The following is a 12,315-nucleotide window of genomic DNA, read 5'->3' on the forward strand; positions in this document are numbered from 1 at the left end:
GTTAAGAGTCAACCACGCTGTATGCAACATTCGGTGTTTGAAGTGGGTGACCCAGGCCGTTCCAGGACCCTGTATGTTAAGTTCTCAATCTGTCCTTGTGAAGCATCATAGCAGGCTCAGTTCTGATACTACATTTTGTTCCCTTGTGATGTCACCTGTTCTTTTTCTTTCCCCTTGTAGCTCACCAGCCAGCAGAAGAATGCCACCCCTCTCCGGCCCAGTACATTAGTGACGGGCGGGCAGATGGTTGGTCACCGAGATGGCACGCCCAGGACGGACCCTCCAGACAGCACGGCATCCCCCTCCTCCAATAGCACAGCCTCCCACGATGGGCGGCCCCAGGTCGCCGGCGCCTCTCACAAGCCCGCACGGGCTGGGGGAGACAATAGTAAAGAGGATGATCCAAACGAGGACTGGTGCGCAGTCTGCCAGAACGGTGGAGACCTACTCTGCTGCGAGAAATGCCCAAAAGTATTTCACCTCGTCTGTCACGTGCCGACTCTCCTCAACTTTCCGAGGTAAGGATCCCCCACCCCCATTCTAATTTAATTAGGCTTTCCCTCTTCAGGTGTAAACTCGCCTCATCCACAATTGGACTCCGTGTGAATGATGTTTAGCTTTTTTAAATTCATTCTCCTGTTATGGGTGTCTCTAGCAAGGCCACTATTTATTCCCACACCTAGTTGCACTTGAGATGGTTGGTGGTGGTCCACCTTCTTTAACCGCTGAGGTCCGGTCACTTTGGACCTGAGGTTCCCAAAGCTCCCTACCAGTGGAGTTTCCTCACCTGGTGTCCAGGTCTGTTCTGGACTCATTGATAGAGATTGTTACAACAATAATGCAGTTGTTGACTATCATGCGACTCATCATCATCATAGGCAGTCCCTCAGAATCGAGGAAGACTTGCTTCCACTCTTAACAAGAGTTCTTAGGTGGCTGTACAGTCCAATACCCGAACCACAGTCTCTGTCACAGGTGGGACAGATAGTCGTTGAGGGAATGGGTGGGTGGGACTAGTTTGCTTCACGCTCTTTCCGCTGCCTGCTCTTGGCGATGAGACTCGAGGTGCTCAGCGCCCTCCCAGATGTACTTCCTCCACTTAGGGCAGTCTTTGGCCAGGGACTCCCAGATGTCAGTGGGGATGTTGCACTTTATCAGGGAGGCTTTGAGGGTGTCCTTGTAATGTTTCCTCTGCCCACCTTTGGCTCGTTTGCCGTGAAGGAGTTCCGAGTAGAACGCTTGCTTTGGGAGTCTCGTGTCTGGCTACCAGGATTGTGGAAGGTGAACTGGAGGGACCTTGGTCTTTTCTCGCCTAGGAATGATTATGTTCCATTCTGCGGCCCTTCTGAGTGAGATTGCCCATTTAATGCTGAATTAGGAGCAGTTTTGTGCTGGGGGCCCATTGAGACGGTCATCGGACGGTGGAGACTTTGCTCCCCTCAGTCTGGGCTGAATTTAAACCCAGGACCCAGAGGTGGAAGACTGGTGTATAACCCACTGTCACCCAGTAACTCTCAAAGAAACATTTTGAGGTCCGTATTTCCTTTGGATTTTGATTAGATTCCTTTTGAGCACACTTGGAATTCCGCTAGTAAAATGACCCAGAGAAAGTTGTCTCCACAGGTGACCAAACATACACCATGTCAGTGGGAAATGAATGTGCAAAGTTTGAAAAGCGCCCCATTATGTTTTGATGGCGATTTTAACAAATACCATAACAGAGGAATTGCAAATACTATAACACAGAAGAAGAACAGGGACGTTCTCCCCGGTGACCTGGCCAATATATAACCCTCAACAACATCACTTAAAAACAGATGATCAGGTCATTTATCACATTGCTGTTCTTGGGAGCTTGCTGAGTGCAAATTGGCGGCTGTGTTTCCTACATTACAACAGTGTTACACTTTAAAAGTAATTAATTTTCTTTGATGCACTTTGGGAAGCCCTGAGGTAGTGAAAGGTGTCATAAATTCAAGTTCCTTGTTACAAGCTCAGACTATTTCAGAGGCAATTTGATTGTGATCGGGTCTAGTAAGTTTCTTTGGAGAGAAAAGCTGGGTGGGCTGAATGAGCACCCTAGTCTGCACTGATCTGTTGTATCTATGTCATGTAGATGAATGCTGCAAGAGTCCTGTCTGTTGCTGAACGGGTCTGTTTATTTTGTTCAGCGGAGAGTGGATCTGCACGTTCTGCCGTGACCCCGTGAACCCGGAAGTTGGGTATGACTGCGATGACCAATGGCAAGCGGGTGAGAAGAGGAAAGGGGGAGGAGCTGACGAGATGGCCCCGATCGATCAAAGGGTATGTGTGTCCCAACAGTTTTTCTACTTGTGGAAACAGATAACACAAGAATTGGGAGCAGGAGTAGGCCATTCGAGCCCTCGAGCCTGCACCACCATTCAATAAGATCATGTCTAATCTTCTACCTCAACTCCACTTTCCTGCACTGTCCCCATATCCCTTGATTCTCTTAATATCCAAAAATCTAACGATTTCTGTCTTGATTATACTCAAAATGACAGAGCCTCCACAGCCCTCTGGGGTAGAGAATTCCAAAGATTCACCACCCTCTGAGTGACGAAATCTCTCCTCATCGTGGTCCTTAATGACCCACCCCTTATTCTGAGACTGTGATCCCTGGTTCTAGACTCCCCAGCCAGGGGAAACATCCTCCCTTTATCTACCCTGATAAACTGGTTTCTTTCCACCAAATATGAGGAGTGAAGGAGGAAAAAGAGAGCTGCTATGGTTGATGCTTCAAAGTGACAGACAGATAGGAACGATTGACGCAGTTTAGATTTAAGCTTGGGAACTTGTCTGTAGGTGTCAGCCGTGGCTCAGTGGGTAGCACACTGGCCTCTGACTTAGAAAGTTGTGGGTTCGAGTCCCAATCCAGATACTTGAGCACAAAATCTATGCTGACACTCCAATGCAGTGTTGAGGGAATGCTGCATTGTTGGAAGTGCCGTCTTTCGGATGAGACATTAAACCGAGGCCCCCTCCGGTTGAAGTAAAATATTCCATGGTGCTATTCAAAGAGGAATAGGGGAGTTCTCCCTGCTGTTTATCCCTCAACTAATATCACTAAAACAGATTACCTGGTCATTCACATTCCTGTTTGTGGGACCTCGCTGAGCACAAATTGGCTGCCGCGTTTCCTATATTACTGCAATGACTACACTTCAGAAGTACATATTTGACTGTAAAGCACTTTAGAATGTCTTGAGGTGATGAAATGCGCTATCTAAAAGCATGTTTTCTTTTTATCTTGGGTGCAAATTGACTGCCGCGTTTCCTACATTGCTACACTTCAGTAACACTTCATTGGCTGTAAAGGGTTTTGGGATGTTAACCACTATATAAATGCTCTTTGGGAGCGTAACCGATGCGTATTTCTTACAGAAATGCGAGAGCCTGCTGCTATCCATGTACTGTGACGAGCTGAGCGTTGCTTTCCAAGAACCAGTTCCTGCCTCAGTTGTAAGTATTTGTTTCCGCCCCCCCTCCGGTACCAGGCACTCTCCAATACCACATTCCAGGGACCTTTCTACAGAGGTGAGCCCAGATCGGGAGTGATGCAGGGTATCTGACCATCAAGGGCGTCACAGCCGAGCCAGAGGTCGTCTGCCAGCATGCAGGGATCACTGGGAACATTCAGAAGCCGGAACCTCCTTGGCTGGTTTTAGGAATCAAAAGAAGGAACCCTGTCTGATTGCAGCAATCTGGGCAGGGAATCCCCTGTCTCATTGTGTCAACTGGAGGAGGGAATCCCCTGTCTCATTGTGTCAACTGGAGGAGGGAATCCCCTGTCTCATTGTGTCAACTGGAGGAGGGAATCCCCTGTCTCATTGTGTCAACTGGAGGAGGGAATCCCCTGTCTCATTGTGTCAACTGGAGGAGGGAATCCCCTGTCTCATTGTGTCAACTGGAAGAGGGAATCCCCTGTCTGATTGTTGCGATCGGAAGATGGAATCCTCCTATATGATTTCAGCAATCAGAAGAGGGAATACCCTGGGTGATTTTAGCGCAACTTTTCAAAAGCAACAAAGTATTGCCTATTGGGCATGAAGGCGCAACCACATCGGGTGAGACTGGTGTCGAGTGTAGGGCACACGGGTAGGGATGGCAAGTTCCTTTCCCTGTCGGACATTCTCTGGTTCACCAATTTCCAAATGTTTTGAACTCTGCTTCAGAGCTTGCCATGGTGAGATTTGAACTCTCCCTCTCTCTTTTGCCAATCCAGTGCAATAACCACTAGGCATGCTGCCTACTCTTTTTGTATCTTAGTGCCATTGACCTCATTTATATTTAAAGGAGGCTGCCTGTTTCTCGCAGGTTCCTGACTACTACAAGATTATAAAGAAACCAATGGACATGTGCACTGTGAAGATTAAACTGCAGAACCAGAATGCGCAGCACTATCTGCGAGCCGAGGAGTTTGTGGCAGATGTCAGACTGATCTTTAAGAACTGTGAGGAATTCAATGAGGTAAGAGGCAATATAAAAAAACAGGTCAGTTTGTAACTTGCATGCTCTGGAGTTATTAGAACTGCACATAGTTCATTTGAACACTAACTCAGCAGAGCAGGACAGGCCCAGGTTTGACTTCCAGTCAGCGGCTTGAGTGGGGGAGGTGGGCAGTTTTCCGGGGGGGGGAAATCGTTTGGATGGGGGAGGGGATGGTATGGATGGGATGGGAGAGGATGGTATGGATGGGATGGGAGAGGTTTGGGCAGGAGAGAGGGTGCTTTTGGGCAAGGGACCGGGCAGTTTGGGAGGATGTGGTTTGGGTGGGATGATTTGGATGGGCTGGTTTGGGTTGGCTGGTTTAGAAACATAGAAAATAGGTGCAGGAGTAGGCCATTCAGCCCTTCGAGCCTGCACCACCATTCAATAAGATCATGGCTGATCATGCAACTTCAGTACCCCATTCCTGCTTTCTCTCCATAACCCTTGATCCCTTTAGAATATATCTAACGAACTGGCCTCAACAACTTTCTGTGGTAGAGAATTCCACAGGTTCACAATTCTCTGAGTGAAGACGTTTCTCCTCATCTCGATCCTAAATAGCTTCCCCCTTCTCCTTAGACTGTGACCCCTGGACTTCCCCAACATCGGGAACATTCTTCCTGCATCTAACCTGTCCAATCCCATCAGAATTTTATATGTTTCTATGAGATCCCCTCTCATTCATCTAAATTCCAGTGACTATAAGCTTGGTCGATCCAGTCTTTCTTCATATGTCAGTCCTGCCATCCTGGGAATCAGTCTGGTGAACCTTCGCACTCCCTCAATAGCAAGAATGTCCTTCCTTAGATTAGGAGACCAAAACTGCACGCAATATTCAAGGTGTAGCTTCACCAAGGCCCTTTACAACTGCAGTAAGACCTCCCTGCTCCTATACTTAAATCCTCGCTATGTTTGCCAACATGCCATTTTCCTTCTTCACCGCCTGCTGTACCTGCATGCCAACCTTCAATGACTGATGAACCATGATACCCAGGTCTCGTTGCTCCTCCCCTTTTCCTAATCTGTCACCATTCAGATAATATTCTGCCTCCCTGTTTTTGCCACCAAAGTGGATAACCTCACATTTATCCACATTATACTGCATCTGCCATGCATTTGCCCACTCACCTAACCTGTCCAAGTCACCCTGCAGCCTCTTAGCAACCTCCTCACAGCTCACTCTGCCACTCAGCTTAGTGTCATCTGCAAACTTGGAGATATTACATTCCATTCAATTCCTTTGTCCAAATCATCAATGTATATTGGCACTGAACCTTATGGTACCCCACTAGTCACTGCCTGCCATTCTGAAAAGGACCCATTTATTCCTACTCTTTGCTTCCTGTCTGCCAACCAGTTTTCTATCCACGTGAATACATTACCCCCGATACCATGTGCTTTAATTTTGCACACTAATCTCTTGTGTGGGACTTTGTCAAAAGCCTTTTGAAAGTCCAAGTACACCACATCCACTGGTTCTCCCTTGCCCACTCTACTAGTTACATCCTCAAAAAATTCAAGATGATTTGTCAAGCATGATTTCCCTTCCATAAATCCATGCTGACTTAGACCAATCCTGCCACTGCTTTCCAAATGCGCTGCTATTACGTCTTTAATACAGGGAATTATAGACCGGTTAGCCTGACATTGTGGGTGGGGAAAATGCAGGAATCAATTATTAAAGATGTAATAGCAGCGCATTTGGAAAGCAGTGACAGGACCGGTCCAAGTCAGCATGGATTTATGAAAGGGAAATCATGCTTGACAAATCTTCTAGAGGATGTAACTAGTAGAGTGGATATGGTGTATTTGTACTTTTAAAAGGCTTTTGACAAGGTCCCACACGAGATTGGTGTGCAAAATTAAGGCACATGGTATTGGGGGTAATGTATTGACATGGATAGAGAACTGGTTGGCAGACAGGAAGCAAAGAGTGGGAATAAACGGGTCCTTTCCAGAATGGCAGGCAGTGACTAGCGGGGTGCCGCAGGGTTCAGTGCTGGGACCCCAGCTATTTACAATATACATTAATGATTTAGACGAAGGAATCGAATGTAATATCTCCAAGTTTGCAGATGACACTAAGTTGAGTGGCAGTGCGAACTGTGAAGAGGATGCTAGGAGATTGCAGGGGCACTTGGATAGGTTAGGTGAATGGGCAAATACATGGCAGATGCAGTATAATGTGGATAAGTGTGCGGTTATGCAATTTGGTGACAAAAACAGGAAGGCAGATTATTATCTGAGTGGTGACAGATTAGTAAAAGGGGAGGTGCAACGAGATCTGGGTGTCATGGTACATCAGTCATTGAAGGTAGGCATGCAGGTACAGCAGGCAGTAAAGAAAGCAAATGGCATGCTGGCCTTCATAGCGAGGGAATTTGAGTACAGGAGCAGGGAGGTCTTACTGCAGATTTGGACTCCTAATCTGAGGAAGGACATTCTTGTTATTGAGGGAGTGCAGCGAAGGTTCACCAGACTGATTCCCGAGATGGCAGGACTGACATATGAAGAAAGACTAGATCGACTAGGCTTATATTCACTGGAATTTAGAAGAATGAGAGCGGATCTCATAGAAACATATAAAATTCTGATGGGATTGGACAGGTTAGATGCAGGAAGAATGTTCCCGATGTTGGGAAAGTCCAGAACCAGGGGTCACAGTCGAAGGATAAGGGGTAAGCCATTTAAGACCGAGATGAAGAGAAACTTCTTCACTCAGAATTGTGAACCTGTGGAATTCTCTACCACAGGAAGTTGTTGAGGCTAGTTCGTTAGATATATTAAAAAGGGAATTAGATGTGGCCCTTACGGCTAAAGGGATCAAGGGGTATGGAGAGAAAGCAGGAATGGGGTACTGAAGTTACCTTGATCTTATTGAATGGTGGTGCAGGCTCGAATGGCCTACTCCTGCACCTATTTTCTATGTTAATAATTGATTTCAACATTTTCCCCACTACCGATGTCAGGCTATTATTCCCTGTTTTCTCTCTTGGGTGGGGATGCGGTTTGGGAGGGTGTGGCTTGGATGGGATAGTTTGGATTGGGGGAGGAGAGCGGCTTGAGACCTGACAGTGGGTGTCTGTGATCTTGGGAAAGGGAGTGGAAGGAAGCAACCCGCTACTGATTGCAATCCAGTGACCCCGGCTGGTTAGTCAGTGAATGTTGGGCATTGGGCTCCGTGGTGATGCCCTTCACCTTCGAATGACCCATGGGCACACTATCTAGGACCACAACACAAATGGCCACTTTCTGGAGGACCGCTGGCTTCCTTTGGGACTGAACTCCAAGGAAAGAGAAGACCAGAGCAAAAAATTGTATTTATTTATTCTGAACAAAATTCACTTTTCTCAATTAAATTCATCAGTGTGAAGATGTTGGATCCAGATCAGTGTTAAAACTGGAGCTGTGGCAGGCTTCAAACACCTTAGTCTCCAGGGCCACAAAGGTTGGCCCAAAGGAAAAAATATACAATCAAATAGGTGACGTCTCCTTACATAAGAACATACGAAAAAGGGGCAGGACCCTTGAGCCTGCTCCGCCATTCAATAAGATCATGGCTGATCTTCTACCTCAACTCCATTTTCCCGCCCTATCCCCATATCCCTTGATTCCCTTAGTGTTCAGTAATCCATCGATCTCTATCTTGAACTTACTCATTGACTGAGCATCCACAGAGCTCTGAGGTAGAGAATTCCAAAGATTCACAACCGTCTTGAGTGAAGAAATTTCTCATCTCAGTCCTAAAAGCCAACCGCTTATGCTGAAACTATGACCAATGTTCCCGCTAAGCCACGCAGCGGTCTGGAAGTCCCACGAAGGTCGCTCACCAGCTTTTATGTAGAAGAAACCATGCATGTGCAAAAATATGAATGTGCTGCACAGTTAGTTAAAGAGACCATGCACCTAAAACAAAAATTAGAGGAAGCATTGACTATGACCCCTAGTTCTTGACTCTCCAGCCAGGGGAAACAGTCTTTCAGCATTTACCCTTTCAAGCCCTCGAAGAATGTTATATGTTTCAATTAGACCACCTCTCATTCTTCTAAACTCCAGGGAATATAGCACATTCTACTAAATATCTCCTCATGGGACAATGCTCTCATCCCAAGAATCAAAGTAATGAACCTTTGTTGCACCCACTCTAAGGCAAGTATATTGTTTGATGAGGACACCAAAGCTAGACACCGTACTCCAGGTGTGATCTCACCAAAGCCCTATATAATTGCAGCAAGACTTCTTTGTACTCCAGTCCCTTTGCAATAAAGGCTAACATACCATTTGTCTTAATTGCTTGCTGTACTTGCATGTTAACTTTGTTTGATTTGTGTACAAGGACCCCCAAATCCCTGTTTATACCAACATTTACTAGTCTCTTACCGTTTAAAAATGATTTTGCTTTTCTATTTTTTTCTTACCAAAGTAGATAATTTCACACTTCCCCACATTATACTCCATCTGCTGCCACCTTGCCCAATCACTTAACCGGTCTTTATCCCTTTGCAGCCTCTTTGCTTCCTCCTCATAGCTTACTTTCCCACCTAGCTTTGTATCGTCAGCAAATTTGGATATATTATACTTGGTCCCTCATCTAAGTCATTGATATAGATTGTAAATAGCTGAAGCCCAAGCACTGATTCTTGCATCACCCCTCTATTTACAATCCGCCAACTCGAAAATGACTGTTTATTCCTACTCTGTTTCCTGTCCGTTAACCAATCCAAGCTCGTATATTACTCCCAATTCCATGAGCCCAAATCTTGTTACAACATCTTAACGAATGCCTTTTGAAAATCCAAATATACTACATCCACTGGTTTCCTCTTATCTACCCTGCTAGTTACACCCTCAAAAACTAATAGATTTGTCAAACATGATTTCCCTTTCAGAAAACCATGTTAACTCTACCAAATCATCTGATTTTCAAAGTGCCCTGTTAGCACGCCCCTAATAATAGATTCCAGCATTTTCCCTGATGTCCGGCTAATTGGGCTGCAGTTCTTGTTTTTACTCTTCCCTCCTTTCTTGAATAACGGGGATACATTTCCTACCTTCCAATCCACAAGGACAGTTCTAGAATCGAGGGAATTCTGGACGATCAAAACCAATGCATCCACTATCCCTGTAGCCACCTCTTTTAAAACCCTAGGTTGTAGGTCACCATGTCGATGGGATTTGTTGGCTTTTAGTCCCATTAATTTCTTCAGCATTTTTTCTTTACTAATAATTACTTTAAGTTTCTCACTCTCATTAGCCTCTTGGTTCTCCATTATTTTTGGTATGCTTTTTGTGCCTTTGACTGTGAAGATGGATGGAAAATATTTGTTTAATTCTCTGCCATTTCCTTATTCCCTATTATTTCTCCTGTCTCTGCCTCTAAGGGACCCATTGTTTACTTTTGCTAATCTCTTCCTTTTTATATATTTGTAGAAGCTCTAACAATCTATTTTTATATTTCTTGTTGGTTTACTCTGATCTATTTTTTCCTTTTTATTAATTTCTTGGTCCTCCTTTGTGATTTCTAATATCCTCCCAATCCTCAGGCTTACTACTCTATTTGGCAACATTTTATGCCTCTTTTAATCTAATAGTATCCTTAACTTCTCTAGTTAGCTACACTTAGACCACTTTTCCCATGGAGTTTTATTGCTCAAGGGAATGCATGTTTGTTGAGAATTATGAATTATTTCTTTAAATGTTCTCCATTGCTTATCTACCTCGAAGATAGTTCTATATTTGAATCTAATTTCCCAATCTACTTTAGCCAACTTGCCCCTCATACCTACGTGATTAGCTTTGTTTAAATTTAAGACCCTAGTTTCAGATTTGACCATGGCGCTCAAACTCAGCATGAAATTCTATTTTATTATGATCACTCTTCCCCAGAGGATCCTTTACTAATTAACCATTCCACGATACTACATTTAAAATAGACTGTCCCCTAGTTAGTTCCTCGACACATTTTATTTGAGTACAACAAGTATTGAATCGGTGCAACTTAGCTCTTTGATTGTATCAGGGGCATCATTCTTGAACTTGTTAAAAATGGTTAACAAATGTAAAATGAATGGCAGTAGCTTTCAGAATGATCCCTCACACACAGTTGCAACTTGTGGTATGAACGGTACAGGACTGCAAAAGACTGCAGTTTATTTGGCTGCTCCTAAATGCTAATATCCCTCAATTGCCCTCTCCCTCAGACCGTTCCTACTCTTACTCTTGAACAGGCAGACAGGACCTCAGTTAATCCAAAAGGCCAGTACCTCTGACAGTGCAGCACTCGCTCAGCACTGCACTGGAGACTCAGCCTGAATTATGTACTCAAGTCCCAGCTTGAAGCCATGACCTGCTGACTGTGAGTGCTACCACTGAGTCGAGCTGTGCTCCAAGTGTGGCTGTAAATTCATCCCACCATGGGGCATCAGCTTGAACTTTGGCCTGTTCCATATCAGTTCCACCCCATCCTCTGTTTGTGATCTGGATTTGTCTCCCTTAACTCAACTATGCCCATGTATCCCTAATTTCCTCGGTGTTCATTTGGAATGCACTTTGACTGCCACTTCAGATCAGTCCATTACTTCCGTTTCTCTTTTTTAAAATCTTGGCTCCCTTCTCTCCTGTCTCCCTCCCTTCCCAACATCCAGCGTTGTCACATTTCAGATCTCTCTTCTCAGTTACTTCACTGCTCTGCCTCCGCCAGTTCCTATCCCAGCCCATCGCTACTCCATGCTGCTCCTGCCACACCAAGCTTTAATTCTCCCCCCCATCACCAGTACAAGCCCACGGCTATCCTTTCTGACTCTTGGCATTCTCCGAAGAGCCCCATCCTCCTCTCTCGCCACTGGGGCCTAATGTCGCCAATCTCCTTCCAGTTCTGCTCACCACTGCCAGTAGATCAATAATCACTGTCCCCCTGCCCCCCAAAAAACGTTTCCCTCCACGGCCATATTGTGGATGATTACGTTGACATTGTGGCTTTAACTGAAATTAGGCTCCTGGGTAGTGAAACCTCGCCCCTTACTGCAGCCTACCTGGCTATCCTTTCTGCCACCTTACCCTCTTCCCCCAACATGAACTGAAACCTTGGGAGCTGACGGCATCCGATGCCTTTGGAGAACGGCCCGGATCGCGACCGGTAAAAGGGCGAGCCTTGGGGTTATAAAAACGCACTTGCTTCCATTTCCTTGCAGCCGGAATCCGAGGTTGCTCACGCCGGCAGGACCTTGGAGCAATGCTTTGAGGCAAAGCTCACGGCCCTGTTTGCGGACAGGATATTCCCACCGCTGCCGCCTACCAAACCCGACTGCGATCGCACGGAAGTTAATGCCGACTCAGAGGACGATGAAGAAGATGTTGTCCAGCCTCGGAGAAAGCGTTGCAAAGGAGGAGAGAGCCCCATTTTCATCAAATGATCGCAAAGGAACCCTTCTCTTGTTAAATAGACTCGGTGAGGACTGTAATATTTGTATCATAGAAATGATATTTAAGAGAGAAATGATGCTTGAAAAATCTAGTTAGTGACGAACACTATTCTGTATTAGAATTACAAACCAGCAGGTGGTAAATTAAATACATTTCTGCTACCTCACAATCGTGTCTGCCTGTTCGTTTGTGACCCCAGCATCAGTGACCACTTTTAGACAAGTTAAATTTCAATCGCGGCTCACAACCGTGCCCAATACGGGGGGCAATTTTCGCTTTGGGAAAGTTGGGGTTGAATGGGGCGGTAAAGGGGCTAAAATTGGGGTCGGTAGCCCTCCTGCCCTGGCGGCCAGAGCTCCTCCTGACTCCACAAAAATACTG

The 12,315-nt window shown here is 45.7% G+C and overlaps 1 protein-coding gene across 2 annotated transcripts in view; it reads left to right on the forward strand.

Moving 5' to 3' along the window:
- Positions 1-12,103, forward strand: part of LOC139280886 (E3 ubiquitin-protein ligase TRIM33-like) — a 150,477-nt gene extending 138,374 nt beyond the window's left edge. For both annotated transcript variants that reach the window (XM_070900672.1, XM_070900673.1), the window contains 5 exons: positions 181-518; positions 2,172-2,304; positions 3,406-3,483; positions 4,339-4,491; positions 11,703-12,103. In XM_070900672.1, the coding sequence (XP_070756773.1) occupies positions 181-518; positions 2,172-2,304; positions 3,406-3,483; positions 4,339-4,491; positions 11,703-11,924 (924 nt within the window). In that variant the 3' untranslated portion in view covers positions 11,925-12,103. The remainder of the gene's footprint in view (positions 1-180; positions 519-2,171; positions 2,305-3,405; positions 3,484-4,338; positions 4,492-11,702) is intronic.
- Positions 12,104-12,315: the final 212 nt, after the last annotated feature.

This window comes from Pristiophorus japonicus, chromosome 15, assembly GCF_044704955.1.
Source record: "Pristiophorus japonicus isolate sPriJap1 chromosome 15, sPriJap1.hap1, whole genome shotgun sequence".
Classification (NCBI taxonomy): Eukaryota; Metazoa; Chordata; class Chondrichthyes; family Pristiophoridae; genus Pristiophorus; species Pristiophorus japonicus.